The following is a 17,319-nucleotide window of genomic DNA, read 5'->3' as shown; positions in this document are numbered from 1 at the left end:
TAGCATGGACTTTCTGAATGACCTCAACAAATTCTTTGGAAGGTTCGAGGCACAAAACGGCACCCCTGCAGTGAAAGCGGTTCCAAATCAGGACAAAAGAGCACTCCACCTGGACTCAACCGACGTGAGAAAGACCCTGAGAAGGGTCAACACAAGGAAGGCTCCAGGCCCGGACAACATTCCTGGGCGGATACTTAGGGAGTGCGCCGATCAGCTGGCTTGTGTACTAACAGACATTTTCAACACCTCGCTAGACCAAGCCAAAGTACCATCATGCTTCAAAATGGCCAACATCATCCCTGTGCCAAAGAAACCCCAGATCTTATCATTCAACGATTACCGGCCCGTTGCACTGACTCCTATCATAATGAAGTGCTTTGAGAGACTGGTTAAAGAGCACATCACCTCCAGTCTCCCCTCCTCATTCGACCCCTTTCAGTTTGCCTACCGGACAAACCCCTCCACCAGGGATGCCATCTCCTCTGCGCTTCACCTGAGCCTGACACACCTAGAGGAGAAGAACACCCATGTGCGGATGCTGTTCCTGGACTTCAGTTCAGCATTCAACACCATCATCCCACAACATCTGGTAGACAAAATGAGACTCCTGGGTTTCAACACCCCCCTGCGGAACTGGCTGCTGGACTTCCTCAGTGACAGACCCCAAACAGAGCGGATAGGTCAGAACATCTCAGATGTCATCTACCTCAGCACGGGCTCCCCCCAAGGCTGTGTCCTGAGCCCCTTGCTGTTCACCTTGATGACACACGACTGCGTCCCTAGGTCCGCCACAAACCATATCGTGAAGTATGCTGACGACACAACAGTGGTGGGCCTCATCAGGGACGACAACGACCTGGCCTACAGAGAGGAGGTGGAGCAGTTGGTGGCCTGGTGCAGGGACAACAGCCTGGTCCTGAATGTTGACAAAACTAAAGAGATCATTGTCGACTTTAGGAAAAACCAGCCCAACCATGCCCCACTTTGCATCAACAACAAGGCTGTGGAGGTTGTCAGCAGTATCAAGTTCCTAGGGGTGCACATTACAAACAAACTCACCTGGTCCGTGAACACTGCATCACTGGTTAAGAGGGCACAGCAGCGCCTGTACTTCCTGCGGAGGATGAGGAGAGCCCACATATATGAAATATTAAACAAATATTCAAGCTTACTGCCAGTACACTGGACGTACGATTGCAGTGCACTTTTTTTTCAGTATGGGCCGCTGAAGTGTGCCATTGTGGCCTCCCTAAAATGAACTGCACATTAATGTGGTTGCTCTTTTTTCGTTTCTTTTCACCTAAAAAGAACTGCACCCGTGCAACACCAATAATCATCCCCGTTTGCCGATTGCTTCAAGCGGGGCCTGTCATAGCTCATTTTTGTCCGGCTTTGTGGCACATTTTCATTCTCTTTCCACCAATTAGTGAACTGCACTCGTCATGCTGCAATTTATTATCTCTGGTCACTGGGTAAAGCAGGATGCATTTTTGTCAAAAGACTTAAAGTTTTGGCCTGCCTAAAGATAAAAGCACATTTGTGGCCGTTATCTATCATCCCCGATTGCCTATTGCTGCAAGCAGGGGCCAGCAGAGCGCATTTAGTCAGGCCTTGCAGAATTTGTTTTGCCCGTCTGTCAACCAAAAAGTAAACTGCCATGATCTATTATCCCTGGTCGCATATTTCTGTGAGCGGGCACTGGCAGAGGGCATTTTTGTCTTGCCTTGCAGAATTTTTTTTTCCATTCTGTCCCACAAACAATGAACTGCAATCGTGCTGGTGTGATCTATTATCCCCAGTCAACTGTTGCTGAGAGCAGGGGCCAGCAGAGCGCTTTTTTTCAGTTTTATTATGATGTGCAGAAAGGATCCAAATGCAAAAACACGTGTTCAATTTTACAGAATTTAGGGAAGAAGAAGGCAACAAAGGACGCTTCGTAATGACGGGGGAAATAAAAAACTGGTTACAAGAACACAATCCAAAAGTGGCAATGCTAGAATTATATAGTCATACTAAAAAGCAGCGAGGCAGTTGAGTGCATTCTTTAACATATTTCAGGTGGGCAAAGCATTCAACTATTTGACAATGATTGTCTGTCAATGTTGCACTTAAATACCATAGTTTCAATTATGCCTAATTAGGCCATTAGTTCCCTAGGGCCTTCTGGCTGGTGTTGGTCTACTGAAGGGTTGTGGCTTGCCTAAAATGAAAAGCACTGTTTTGATTGTGATGCATTACCCCTTGCCAACTGAGAGCAGGTGCTGAAAGAGAAAATTTGTCTTATGTTGACCCTTGCTGCGAAAAAAAGTTTGTACGTTGTACGAAATTGAGGGGGTGCGTTACTTCGCAGAACTTTTACATATTGCAGGGGGGTCCTGGTCCCAATTAACCATGGTTACAGAACAATCACTGTACACCCAAAAGTTTTTTTTTACATTTCTGCCACATCACCATATGCTTGTGTTGTGTTTTTTGTCTTGTTTACTTTCTAGACTGCAGAGTTGCAAAATCATCTTCCTACGGTCGACTTCCATCAGTGCACGGTCGCCCTTCTTCACGGAGTGGTGCCTTGTCTCGGAGGAGCAAGTCGCCTTCTTCAGTCGGCTCAGGTGAAGCCGTACTAATTTTATTCATGTTGAAAGAGAAGTCTAGTAATTTGTTTTTACCAGCCAACGGAACTGCAGGCAGTCAGATGTCCACCCCTCGATCTGGGAAATCGCCTTGTCTTTCACCCACCAGTCCAACCAGCCTCAAAAGACGTCAGGTAGGGAAATAAAGTGTTAAATTTTTATGCTGTAATACCTCAATTTTCCTCAATTGCATATTGCTGCAGGCGGGAACGGCACACTGCACTTTTGTTGGGCCTGGCATTTCTTTTTGTCATTCTGTCCACCAAAAAGTGAACTGCACTTATGTGGCTGTGATCCTTTCTCCCTGATCACATATTAGAATTATGATTATTTTTGTTGTCATGGATATCAACGTTGTGAAACATTGTATGCAATATCAGACATGGCACTCCAGGGTAAAATATGTAATAGAATAGAATTTAATAGAATTTACTTTTATTGTCATTCTTTGTAACCATGCACACAGAACGAAATGTCAATACACCTGATCCGTACAGTTTAATTGTAGAGAGCGGATGCAGCCGCAGCCAAACAGGGCGCAGCCATTTTAGACCCAACTGCTGTGTTGGGAGTCATTAGGTGACCAAACCCCCCAGTTCCAACCCTTAATGCCTAGGGAGGCAATGAGTACCAATGTTGTAAGTCTTAGGTATGACTCGGCCGAGGCTTGAACCAGCGACATCCCAGTCTCGGAGCGGGCGCCCTACCATCAAGGCTACCGAGCTGGTAAATAAAGAGACTATGAAGAGAAAAGGGATAAAAGAATATCAGGATTATTACCGTAAATTTCGGACTATAAGCTGCTACTTTTTTCCCAAATGTTCAGCCCTGCGGCTTATTCAGTGAAGCGGCTAATTAATGGAATTTTTCTAACGGCCACCAGCGGCACAGGAATTGAATGGGAAAGATTGAGACCAGTTGATTATGTGCATCAAGAAAGAATGCAATCTCTAAGTTTTAGCATATATTTTCTGTAAAGTCAAGGTACGTTCCGATACTGAGGAAGTTGACCTTAATGGTGATGGTTGTAAGAAGAAAGTTCGAGACGATTTACAGTGAGGATTTTGTAAGGTTTATGGTTCTATATTCTTTATCAATCATCGGTCAATTTATAATACGCTACAAAGCCAAGGGGCCGGGACACTTGCTCTCAGCCAAGAGGCTGAGTCATGGTCCTAGCCACAGAGGTAAGCAGCGATCAGTGTGAATGCACCGTTCCTGGAGGTACTGCAATACCGGGCCGATGCGTTGCCGTGAACTTCACATTTACGGGTTGCTTTTTTTTCACATGTATGTTTGAAACATTGCGAGCGTGATCCTAGTAGCGTGTTGGTGTACCTTTCAGATTCAGATTCAGATTTACTTTTTTGTCATTCGTGTACACGTGCATACAGAACGAAATGTCGATACATCTGACCCGCACAGTTTCCTTGAGCGTCAGGCGGGATAGATAAGATTAACCATGTCTTCGTCAGAATTTTAGCGCAGCAGTTCATCATCTCGCGGTTCGATGTTACTTCCAGTTGTAAATGGTCCAGTTTATTGTCCAGAGAGCGAAGGTTGGAGAGGAAAATGGATGGGAGAGGCGTTTTTAAGGGTTTAGCCTTTAACCTAGCGGTGAGCCCGGCCCGACAAACTCGCTTCCTCCTACGGTCACGCCGCTCTCTTGCCACTCTGCTTCGCTGAACCTCGCTTCCTCCTCCGGTCACGCCGCTCTCTTGCCACTCTGCTTCGCCAAAGGCTTTGTAGGCCAAAGGCACGGTTTGGGATAAAAGTTATATTGTTATGATTATTAAACCTTTGAAAACTCTCTCGGTGTACTGTCTTTCTTCTTAAATATGTGTAACCATGTATAATATGTATTTGCAACTGTATATTTTTGTAATGTTTTTATTTTAGAGATTTATTCTGTTATGTGTTCTACGGACGAATCAAAAATAAGGGGTGGAGAAAACGCGGCCTGATGGGAAATGTGGTAAAGCTGAGTTACCGGTAGATCTGTCTGTTGTCACAGCGGACAATAGTGCATATATATTTATATATATTCCCACCCTTAACTTTGGAAAAATCCATTTTGTTTCCTTGGATTACTTTCAATGAGACCTCGACTTTAGAATTCTGCATCATAGCTTAATAACGGGTATTATTTGCTGTTTGGAATGTCTCCTGTGGTTCTGATATAATTGGGAAGAGATGGCTACTATCTTTGATTTTAGGGATCATTTCTATAGTTTTTGACTTGTAAAATGTATCTGTAATTGTTTTATGGACCTTAATATGGCCTTCACGGCTTTGATTTTTGCAATTCGGAGATGGAATATGAGCTTGCTCTGTCCATTCCACGCATCGGCCTGGTATTGCAGTACCTCCGGGAACGGTGCATTCGCAATGATCGCCGCAAGGCTTTAGGGCTAGGACCTTGGCTTGGCCTTTTGGCTGAGAGTAAGTGTCCCGGCTCCTAGGCTTTGTAGCGTATCATGAACTGACCGATAACGGATAATGGATAATGTATAACGAAGATAGATCAATAACCCTTAAAACCCCCCCCCCACCTTTGATTTTTGCATTTCGGAGATGGAATATGAGCTTGCTCTGTCCACTCCACGCATCGGCCCGGTATTGCAGTACCTCCGGGAACGGTGCATTCGCAATGATCGCAGCATGGCTTTAGGACTAGGACCTTAGCTTGGCCTTTTGGCTGAGAGTAAGTGTCCCGGGTCCTAGGCTTTGTAGCGTATCATGAACTGACCGATAACGGATAATGGATAATGTATAACGAAGATAGATCAATAACCCTTAAACCCCCCCCCCCCCCCACCTTTGATTTTTGCATTTCGGAGATGGAATATGAGCTTGCTCTGCCCACTCCGCGCATCGGCTCGGTAATGCAGTACCTCCGGGAACGGTGCATTCGCATTGATTGCAGCAAGGCTTTAAGGCTAGGACCTTAGCTTGGCCTCTTGGCTGAGAGTAAGAGTCCCAGCTCCTAAGCTTTACAGCTTATTATGAACTGACCAATAACCGATAATGAATAAAAAAAACTAGAACAATAACCCTTAACCCCGAATGTATATAATATAGAGCGGTAGCAGTCCATTATTCCAGATTGCTTATTGCTGCGAACGGGGATTGGCAGTGCACACTTTTGTCGGGCATGGCAACTATTTTTTTGCTGTTCGCATAAAATTTTTAAAAAGTGCACTGCACACGTGATCCATTATCCCGATCGGTTACTGCTGCCAGATGGCACTGTCAGAAGGTTCTTTTCTCAGGAGGCGTGCCATTCTGGCCAACCTAAAGTGAAGTGCACGATTTTGTCACCGGTTAACTATTGCTGAGAGCAGGACCCAAGAGAGCAAATGTGTGTCTTGTGTGGTTGTTTTTTCTGTTCTTTTTGTCTAAAATGAACAACACTATCTATTATCCCCAATATTCCCTCAAGCGGCGTCGGGCAGTGCATGTTAAAATGGTGTGCGGGGCTATTTTGCAGAGACACTATCTAAAAAGTAAAAATTAAGTAAAACTGTCATGATTACCGATGTGATGCACCTCTGCCTGCTCCTTTGGCGCCACCTGCCTCGGACTTTGATTGGCTCCCTGTCACTATTTAAACCCAGTCCCTTCTGTCACCTGTTGTCAGTCCGTCTGCGAACCTCAGCTTTTTTTCGACCCTGACTCACACCTGTTTTTGCTCCCGTCTGTTCCTTTGTTGCTTCGACCCGTTTTTTGATCCTGACTACGTCTACTGTCCTCTCCTGGCTTTCGACTCGTTTCTGATCCCGGCCACGTTTTCTGGTCTCCTGTCCCGGCTACTGACCCATTTTTTTCCGTTCCCGACACGCCATTGCTCGCCACGGATGTCCCACTTCTGTGCTCAGAGCGACCTGCTTCCCACGACCAGCGACCGGATCGAGGGTGCAACCCTTTCCTTTCTTCCAATAAAACTGAGAGAAACGTAACGCAAGTGGGTCCTGTCTCCGTTCTGGTCCTGACAAAAACAAAACAAAAATGTGAACAACACAGCGTCGGAAATAATCCCCTGCTTTAAAATGGTTTAGTCCATATGAATCCTAGCACTTCTCCTTTTTAGCACGGCTAGTGTCACTTGCGGCATAGCGGCGGAGTCTGTGGATGCTCCGGTGTATTGCGATGAGAGTATGTTATTATCAAAGCCCAATAGTGCCATAATAGGGAACATTCAATTCATAAAATCTGCCTTAAAACGAATATTCATTATACTGTATGTATTAAATAAAATTTGACCTTTAAAATAAGAAGCTTTTCGCAAAATATTTTAATTCAGATGTTATCATGATTGAATTTTTAAAGATTATGAAATAAAAAACAATGTTTTTAATTAGCCAGATTCTCAGGGTGCTCAGCACTCCCAAATATCTGAACCTAAAATCACGCCTGCAATGGAGATGCCACTCACTCTTTTTTTGTCATTTTAGGGATCGCAGCACAGCAGCTCATCTCTCTCGTTGGCATCCACAAAGATTTGCAGCTCCATGGATGAAGGCGACGGACCCAGCAGTAAAGGTGAGACTAAACCAGACCATTTGCATGAAGGTGGTTTTATTCCGGCTCCTCTTCGTCCACAGCTGAGCCTGTTTATGAACATGTGGTCCCCTCCTCTATCGCTGAGCGCTACAAAGTGGGGCGCACTTTGGGCAGTGGCAACTTTGCTGTGGTGCGAGAATGTGTAGAGAGATCAACAGGCAGAGAATTTGCCCTCAAAATCATCAGCAAGGAGAAGTGCAGAGGAAAGGTACCAAAAACATTTATCCATTAGCACAGAGGTGGGCAATTATTTGGAGTCAGGGGCATATTGCCTTAAAAAATGTGGACATAGGGCCCAATCCTGAAGACAAGAAAATACATGCAGACATCTATGTTTTATCATTCTTTACATATTTTATATAAATATTAATTTTATCAAATAAGTTTTAAAATGCTCACAATAAAAGCAAAAACATTTTAGGTCCCTGTTGTAAGCCCTAAATTGGATATTGAGTTTTCTAGTAGTACCATTTCTTTAGTTAGTTGTGATCGCTCCAAGTACAGGGCAATGTAATTGTGCCTTTGAAGCAGGCACAACTATTATCCCCCGAGATCTTATTGCGCCAGCCCAAGTATTTGCGCAAGCTAGCTGTAACACCGTAGGCAATGGGTTGGGCTGGCACAGCCAGCCCAAGTATTAGTGCAAGCTAGCTGTAAACACTGTCGGCAATGGTAACTTCTTGATGGTAAAAAATTTAGGTAATGGCTATATTTTAATGATTTCATATTTACAAATTCTGCTAATGGTCTCATGTTAATGAGTTATACTGACAGATACATTCTAAAAAGGGATGCTAACGGCTTAATGCCAACTTCTTCATGCTAAAACATTTTGGTAATGTCTATATTTTAACGAATTCATATTTACAAATTATGCTAATGGCCTTATGTTTATGAGTTATGCTAACAGATACATGCTCAAAAGTGATGCTAACAGCTAAATGCTAACTTCTTCATGCTAAAAATTTTTCATAATGGCAATATTCTAACGACTTCATATTTACAAATTATGCTAATGGATACATGTTGATGAGTTATGCTAATGGTTACATACTAAAAAGTGATGCTAACGGCTAAACCCTAACTTATTCATGCTAAAAATTTTTGGTAATGGCAATATTTTAACGACTTCATATTTACAATTTATGCTAATGGACTCATGTTGATGAGTTATGCTAATGGATACATGCTAATAAGTGATGCTATCGGCTAAATACTAACTGTTTCATGCTAAAAAATTTTGGTAATGGCTATATTTTAACGACTTCATATTTACAAATTATTCTAATGGCCTCGTGTTATTGAGTTATGATAACAGATACATGCTAAAAAGTGATGCTAAAGGCTAAATGCTAACTGCTTCATGCTAAAAAATTATGCTAATAGACACATGCTAACGAATTAGCTAAATGAATGGGCTCAAATCGAACAGCCCATTCTATTTGAACATGTATATTTCAAAAGTTTTTAAAGTGTAATAACAGTGTTATTACTAATGAACGTGAATTTTGGACCTCCACAAGGCATATCCTTGTTGTAAACAATTACTAACTTCTTCATAGTAAAAAATGTTGGTAATGGCAATATTGTAACGACTTTGATTTCATATTTACAAATTATGCTAATGGCCTCATGTTGATGAGTTATGCTAACGGATACATGCTAAAAAGTGATGCTAACGGCTAAATGCTAACTTCTTTATGCTGAAAAAATATTGTAATGCTAACATGCTAACGACTCAGCAAATTGATTGGGCTCAATGCATTCCTGATGGGCCAATTCAAATAGAATGGCTCATCCCTTTTGAACATATACACTTTATTTTTTTTTTTATGTGTAATAACAGTGTTATTAATATTTCTGTAGTAGTATATCATTGCATTACTAGCATTTTTGGTAGTAATTCCACAGTTGATTTTTGGTAGTAAATCTGTATTATTTGTTTAGTATTACTGTAGTATTTAAGTTGTAATATTTCTGTAGTTGGATTTTAGTTTTATTTCTGTCATAATATTTCTCTGTTAGTATTTTTTATTAAAGTATTATTCTAGTAGGGCAGCCTGGCAGCACAGTTCTGAGGTCACTAAATCGAACCTTATGTGTGGAGTTTGCATGTGTTCCCCGTGCTTGCGTGGGTTTCCTCCGGGCACTCCGGTTCCCTCCCACATTCCAAAAACATGCATGTCAGGTTCATTGGCCAGTCCAAATTGTCCCTAGGTTTGAATGAGCGAGTGAGTTGTCTGTCTGCGCTGCAAGTGGCTGGCAACCAGTGCCCACTGCCCGAGGATAGCTTGGATGGGCTTCAGGGCCCCTGCGACACTACTTAGAATAAGCGGTGCAGATAATGGGTGGATGGATTATTACTGTATTTTTGTAGTATTTCCCTAAAGGCATTTTGTAGAATCTTTTTTCATACAGTATTTCTTGTAATATTACTGTAGTTGCATTTTTGTAGTATTTCTATAGTATCTCTTCTTTTCAGAATGAAGTATAATAATATACTCAGGTAAATTCACATTTATTTGTATAGCCCTTAATCACAAAAATGTCTCAAAGGACTGCACAGGATTACAATTACACAATTACCTGATCTTAAACCAGACTTGGGCACTCCGGTCCTGGAGGGCCGTATGTTCTGCATGATTTTTGAGGTTTCTCTGATCCAATACAGGTGATTCCAATCACCAGTATCGTTAAAGAGCACTTGCTAGCTTGCTAACGAGGTTATAATTTGTATCACCTGAGTTAAAGAAGAGCAAACTTCAAAATCTGGCAGGACGTATGGCCCTCCAGGACCGGAGTGCCCAGGTCTGTCTTAAACCAACATGCGGGCAAGGAACAACTCAGCGTGAGGAAAAAGAGAAACCTTGAGAAGGGGGCCTCACAAGTGGTAATCCCCCTTCCATGGTGATTTAGCATTACAGTACACAAACATAGTAAGGGCTGCACAGGTTACAATTTCAACATCCCCTGATCTTAAACCAACACCTGGGCCAGGAAAATACTGTATTGGGTCCCTGTTTTTAAGCACTAGATTTGATATTTAGGTTTGTAAAAGTATTGTAGAATTTTTAAAGTACCGTATATCTCTATTATTATTTTTGTTGTAGACACATTGTTTTTCAATTAGAGGTACTTGTCATTTCATTCCTTCCATTCTCATTTGGGCCTTAGTTTGCCCACCTCTGATTTAGCATAATGTGCAAACATTTTTAAGATATCCAAGCAAAAAAATTCTGTTTGAACCTTCCCCATTGTAAAGGTACATTGTGCCTTATTTCGCGTCACAGACTCATGGAAAGCTTTGCTTTGGCTAAGGGCCACTGTAAAGTCAACAGACTCCTTTCGTGGGCATTAGAAAGAATTCAGGTGTCTGCTTGCATTGCCTTTTTTTTTTTTTTGGTTTTAGTACGATTTTCTTAAAAATTCTAATCTTGTCAGAATTATTCAAAAATACACATAATGTTTTTTTATATCTCTAACATGATATATCAGGAAGATATTGATATTGAATATTGAGTATGACATCATTTAAAAAATAAAGATAATCAGACAACATTATTTATATCTTATATATATATCTATTATATATTTAAGGAAACTGTGTGGGTCCAAGAATGACAATAAAGTATATCTGAATCTGAATCGGAATATTATCTGTAAAATGTGTATTTGTTGGTTGATTAAAAATTCAATCCATCCATTATCTGCTCCGCTTATCTTCAGTAGGGTTCCTTGCTGTCTTCAGGTGCAGGGCAGCGGACACCCTCAACCGGTTGCCAGACAACTCACTCGCTCATTCACACCTAGGGACAATTTAAACCGGCCATTTAACCTGACATGAATGTTTTTGGAATGGGGGAGGAAACCAGAGTGCCTGGAGGAAACGTACGCGAGCTCCGGGGAGAGCATGCAAACTCCGCACAGGTAGGCTGGTTTATCCCATGACCTCAGAACTGTGCCACGGGATTGGCTAACCTTTTAACCGCCGTGCCGCCCAATGAAACTAGTATAATTTAAAAACCGAAATGACCATTCAATGGATTATTAAAGAGGTATTTAACAAGTAATTGTTTTCTTAGTCTGAAAATAATAAATAGTGCTGTCATGGAGGGGAAAGACATATATCCAAAATTAATTATGAATTAAATACGAGTTTATTTAATTTTGCAAAATATTTACCTTCGGAGCAGACTGCACTGAGTGAGAGAAGAAAGGGAGTGCCTCTACTGCTCACCTAATCAAATTGCTCTGAGTGGTTTGCTTGCGTTTTTACCTGTTTACAGTTCGTTTGTGGGTTTTCATCATAAAGTATCTCAACAGTGAACATACCTAGCTCAATGAGCTTCGATTCAAAGGATTCCTTAGGAACCTGCTGCCAAAACGGGGTAAGTTGGTGTGACAAACTGTCTGTAAACTGTTGTTGAAAAAGTGCCCTATACATGCTGGACGGAACCAATGCACCCTTAGTATTATTTTGTCTTTGCTTGTACCAAGTTGGACCGCCAGAAATGTTCTGCCAGAAATTTAATCTCCGAGCCATATGTTCTTATGAAAATAGATGTTCAATATATGGCTCATAGCCATAGGTTCCCAGCTTCTGTTCTTGAGTTAAAAGTTAGCCAGTCCAACGAGCTCTGACTAACTCCAACTATTGTTTTTTTTCAGTCACTCAGGATACATCCAACATGCTCGGTCTTTTGTGGTTGCTGGCTGTGATTGACTCCAGCTGGTTGAAATGTTTTTTTTGTACCATTTGGGCTTCTATAGTGCCTCTTCCTCTCATGTGCACGATTTAGCTCTTGTTTAAGCTGCAAAAACCTCTAATTATTGCGCACCATCCATTTAAGTAAAGCTATTTTTAGCTATTGTCTATTTGCATGTTGGTCCGATGCAGGAGCACATGATCCAAAGTGAAGTGTCCATCCTCCGGCGGGTCAAACATCCCAACATCGTCCTGTTGATCGAGGAGATGGAAACCGGCAATGAGATTTATCTGGTCATGGAATTAGTCAAGGTATTAGATCAGTCATCATTTCAAAGGCGAGGATTGAAGTCTTATAATAACTTTCTGTTTTTATTGAAGGACGGCGACCTTTTTGACGCCATCACCTCGTCCAATAAGTACACAGAGCGAGATGCTAGCTGTATGCTATTCAATTTGGCTAGCGCCATCAAATACCTGCACGGCCTTAGCATCGTCCACCGGGACATCAAACCAGAAAACTTGCTGGTGAACGCAAAAACACATGAGGCGCATGAGAAAAAGATTTTTTTCTGCAATGCATGAATTTGTACAAAGTAGAGAACAAAATTATAATAATAATAATAGTAATGATAATACAAAAAATAATAGTAATAATAATTATAATAATAATAATTGGTCATATGCACAGTATTTTCATTTTTCATCTGCAATGTATGAGTTTGTGCAAAGTAGAAAACAAAATTATAGTAATAATAATAACAATAGTAATGAGAATACAAGTAATAATACTGTAATAACAATGATAATAATAGTAATAATAATAACAGCCAGGGTTGGGTAGGGTTACTTTAACTTGATTACTTTCAATTACAAAAGTAATTACTCGAACACCAAATATGCTAATAAAAGACAAAATAAACTACATATGAATAAAATTATGACTCACATCACGTGGTAAGCTTTCTCTCCTGGCTTTGATCTCTTTGATCTCCAAGCAAAACTAACATAAAATGCGACAGAAACAAAATGAAAATAAATCCAAACAGCCTGCCAACATCCTTTTTGCCGTTCTATGTATTCCGTTACTCCCCAAGCCTGCACAAAATTTTGTAATTTTATTCATATTTAGTTTCTTTTGTCTTTTATTAGCATACTTGGTATTGGAGTAATCCAAAAGTAATTGAAAGTAATCAAGTTAAAGTAACCCTACCCAACCCTGGAAACAACAATGGTAAAGATCATGATAATCATAATAATAAAAATGATAGTAAGGATGATAATTTTCATGATAATGTTGATAAAATCCATAATAATAATAATAATAACAACAATAATAACAATAATAATAATAATAATAATAACAATGATAATAATGGCGGCACAGAGGCTGGGTAGTAAGCGCGCAGCCCCACGGCGCAGAGGTTGAGGGTTCAAGTCCAGTTACCGCATCCTCCCCGTGCCTGTGTGGGTTTCCTCCAGGCACTCCGGTTTCCTCCAACATGTCAAAAAACATACATGTCAGGTTAATTGGCCGGTCCAAATTGTCCCCAGGCATGAATGAGCTTGTGAGTTGTCTGTCTCTGTGTACTTTGCAAGGGGCTGGCAACCAGTTCAGGGTGTCCTCTGCCCACAGCCCACTGCCTGATGACGTCTTGGATGGGCTCCAGCACCATCGTGACCCTAGTGGGGATAAGCAGTGCAGATAATGGATGGATCGATGGAATAATAATAATAATAATAATAATAATAATAATAATAATAATAATAGCAATAATAATAATAATAATAATAATAAATCAAGACTTACATCCACTAATCCCCAACCAGACGTCAGTAGCAACTCCATTGCATGCATATAAGTACCCTTTTAAGAAAAAAATAAAATACATTTTAAGCATAGTTTTACTACAATGTTAGGGCGGTAATTTAATAAGTTAACTAGTTAATTTTAATTGTAATCTATTTTAAATTTGCTGAGTAGGTGGAGTACTTAGATTTTCCATCAAAACTTTCTTTAAATTTGTGGGAAGTAATACATTAATTTGAAAAGTTCACCATTACACAGGTAATTTAATAGTTAATTCATTCCAGCTGCTTATCCTCACAGTATCCATCTCAACCTACTATTGTCAGCTTCAACAGGTTCCTGGGCAATTGCAGGGCAGTGAGTTAATTAATTAACTAATTCATTTGAATTTTAATCAATTTTAATTTATATAAAATTTTCTTTGAATTTGTAGAGCGTAATAAATTATTTTGAATAGATAATCATTACACAGGTATTTAAGTAGTTGATTCATTCCAACTGCTTATCCTCACAGTGTCCATCTCAACTGACTTTGGTCAGTTTGCAACCATGCTAGACTATTACAGGGCAGTGAGTTAACAAGTTAACTATCCATCCATCCATCAATTATCGGCAATGCTTATTCTCAGTAGGGTCGCGTGGCCAGGGGACACCCTGAACTGGTAACCAGACAAGTTACCTAGTTAATTTTGATTTATCATTTCAATTTTACACAGTTAGTACCTGTTTTTATTTCTAATAGCATTTTTCATTGAATTACATGTGTTTTGGAGTGTGGAATAAATCACATTAATTTGACAAGTGTATTACACAGGTAATTAATTGATCAGATAATTATTTATTGACCCATTTAAAAATGGCTTACCCTTAAGGCGCGGTGAAATCCATCCAAGCTAAATTCGGTTCATTGAACACTTGGTTGCCAGCCCATCTCAGGGTAGTGAGTAAATTAGTTAATTAAATAGATTAATTTGATTAAATCGACAATTTCAAAATTTGGTAATTGGTGAAATCGATAATAAGGATCTCGTAGTTACTTTTGAATTACTCAAAGCTGAAGCTGATTATCAGCAATATTTATGATTTTTTTTCTATATTTATTCCTTTTAATAACTTGTTTGAAATCAGTTATTCTCGTCTGAACATATTGCACGCAAGTATTTGAATCATTCAATCAAAACCTTCTTTTAATTAAATGGAAGTTCTCATCTCATCTCATCATCTGCACTTATCCTGCACTCAGTAGGGTCGCTAGGGTGCTGGAGCCCATCCCAGCAATCATCGGGCAGTGGGCAGGGAACACCCTGAACTGGTTGCCAGCCAATCACATGGCACACAGGGACACACAACTCGCTCGCTCATTCACACCTAGGGACAATTTTGGACCGGCCAATTCACCTGAAATGCATGTCTTTGCAATGTGGGAGGAAACCGGAGTGCCCAGAGGAAACCCACGCAAGCACGGGAAGAACATACAAACTCCGCACAGTAAGTCCGGTAGCTGGATTTGAACCCACACAGTAGGTTCCCGAGGCCCTAGAACTGTGCCGCACACGCGCTAACCACTGCGCCGCCGTGCTGCCCTAAATGGAAGTTGATTTGATTTAATTGTCATTTTAAAAATTAAAAAATATGACAAATCGAAAATAGTTGAGTATGAATACAAAGTTATATTATATTACCTTAAAAAATATGAACTCGATATGTTATTAAAAATATGAAAATATAATGTTTTTTTGAGATTCAATCAAACAAATGTATTGATTTTGTTTTGGTATGTAAGGTATATCAACACCATGATGGCAGCAAATCTCTGAAGCTGGGCGACTTTGGCCTGGCCACAGTTGTCAACGGTTTCCTGTACACTGTGTGCGGCACGCCTACATACGTAGCGCCGGAAATTGTCTCTGGGAAAGGGTGAGCCCTCACGTTATTTTACGATTTTCGAACTTTCTGTCGAGTTTTTGCGTCTGGGTTATTGGTGGAACTATTTTCGACAGCCACCATTTTGTGATTTTGAAGCGCTACCGCCTGAACGATTCATCAAAGTACAATGCCGGGAAAAAGTATTTGCCTACTTCTAGTATTCTGTCTTGGCATATTTTTCACTCATAAATGTTTCAGATAATTTTATATCACGTAGAAACAACCCAAAGGAATACAAATTACAGTGTTGACTTGTTGGTTCCATTAATTAAGGTACAAACAAAATGGAGGCCTATTATAACTCCATTATAAGAAAAGACACTGGCCAAAACTGGCATCCATGGGAGAGTTCCTAGGCAAAAACCACTGTTGTCACAAAAGAACACAAAGAGTCATCTCACATTTGCCAAAAAGCATCTTGATTATTATTATTATTATTGTTATTATTATTGTTATAAGACTTTTGGAGAAACATTCTGTGCGAATAGAGTGAAAATTGGAACTTTTTGTCAGCTTGTTACATCTGGAGTAAAAGTGGCACAGCATTTGACAAATATGACAATGTCTCTGTGTAGCTTGCATTATTATTATCATCAACTACGACTATTCTTATCCTTATTGTTGAACGTCGTTATTGTTATTATATTGCTGTCACCATTACATGATGCAAATTCATCACAATCTAGATCTATATTTATAAACAGATCAATGCCGTGAATTAATATGTTGGTGATGATGGTAAAAACTAAACAAAAACAAAAAAGGTTGAGATACAATCACATAGAGATAACTTTGGATGAGAACAAAAAAGGACACACATGCACAACTTATAGTTAGGGCAGACAAGTGGGGGTTTTGATGCTGGATGTATCTGGCTCAAGCTCCCATGTCTTGTCTTTTAAATGCACAGATGAGGACACTTGGCAAAGTGTGATCCTACTGCTTGGGGGCGGTTCAAAGATACTTTGTGTGATGGACAATACACACCAAAAACAGTCAATTGTAACCATGAAATGAAATGAAATGAAATGATCTGCATTTATATAGCGCTTTTCAAGTCAATGACTTCCCAAAGCGCTTTACATTGTGCTTCACATTTCCCAATAGCGGCCGTGATCTCTGCAGCCATGTAAGGCGCTAACCTGCTTATTGGGGGTATTAGGGGTTCAAGTGTCTTACCCAAGGACACTTCGGCATGTAACACGGACAAGCCGGGATTCGAACTGGGATCCCTCAATCCTAAAACGATCGCTCTACCTCCTGAGCTACTGCCGCCCCATAAATGAGCCACGATGACATCTTTTGTTATTATAATGGATAGTCTTATTATATGGTTTGGTGAAAATATTGCAATAATGATGATGACGGTGAAAATAGTGATGGTGGTTGTGATAATGATAATGAAAAAGTAACTGTGCATCTACAGAACCTTTGTAAATATTTATATTCGTGAGGTGTTGTATTCTGTAAATACATAGGAGATCTAGCCGGAAGACACAACTATTCAGGGTAGGATTAAAAAAGCATTGGCTTCTTCCTTTTCCTTTTCGGACATATTACATTAACATTGTTTTTGTTTTTTGACTTGATGTTTTGTTTTATTTTGTTTCCTCATGTTCGAAATAAAGTTGCATTCATTCATTCAATGTCTACAGTAAAGCATGGTGGTGGCAGTGTGATGGTCT

General features: G+C 40.3%; 1 protein-coding gene and 3 pseudogenes across 3 annotated transcripts in view; all 4 read left to right on the top strand.

Annotated features, from left to right (window-relative positions):
- Positions 1-17,319, top strand: part of dclk1b (doublecortin-like kinase 1b) — a 76,070-nt gene that overhangs the window by 37,221 nt on the left and 21,530 nt on the right. For 2 of the 3 annotated variants that reach the window (XM_088346504.1, XM_088346503.1), the window contains exons 5-11: positions 2,493-2,609; positions 2,670-2,764; positions 7,085-7,172; positions 7,235-7,401; positions 12,091-12,210; positions 12,280-12,426; positions 15,492-15,625. In XM_088346504.1, the coding sequence (XP_088202630.1) occupies positions 2,493-2,609; positions 2,670-2,764; positions 7,085-7,172; positions 7,235-7,401; positions 12,091-12,210; positions 12,280-12,426; positions 15,492-15,625 (868 nt within the window). The remainder of the gene's footprint in view (positions 1-2,492; positions 2,610-2,669; positions 2,765-7,084; positions 7,173-7,234; positions 7,402-12,090; positions 12,211-12,279; positions 12,427-15,491; positions 15,626-17,319) is intronic. The other variant, XM_088346505.1, reaches the window with a different exon arrangement.
- On the top strand, positions 4,852-5,018 carry LOC148357475 (U2 spliceosomal RNA; annotated as a pseudogene).
- LOC148357474 (U2 spliceosomal RNA) lies at positions 5,047-5,280 on the top strand (annotated as a pseudogene).
- Positions 5,309-5,546, top strand: LOC148357473 (U2 spliceosomal RNA; annotated as a pseudogene).

This window comes from Urocampus carinirostris, chromosome 10, assembly GCF_059441175.1.
Source record: "Urocampus carinirostris isolate Australia breed hairy pipefish chromosome 10, RoL_Ucar_1.0, whole genome shotgun sequence".
Classification (NCBI taxonomy): Eukaryota; Metazoa; Chordata; class Actinopteri; order Syngnathiformes; family Syngnathidae; genus Urocampus; species Urocampus carinirostris.
Note: the sequence above shows the minus strand (reverse complement) of the source record. Positions and strands in the feature narration are given on the sequence as shown.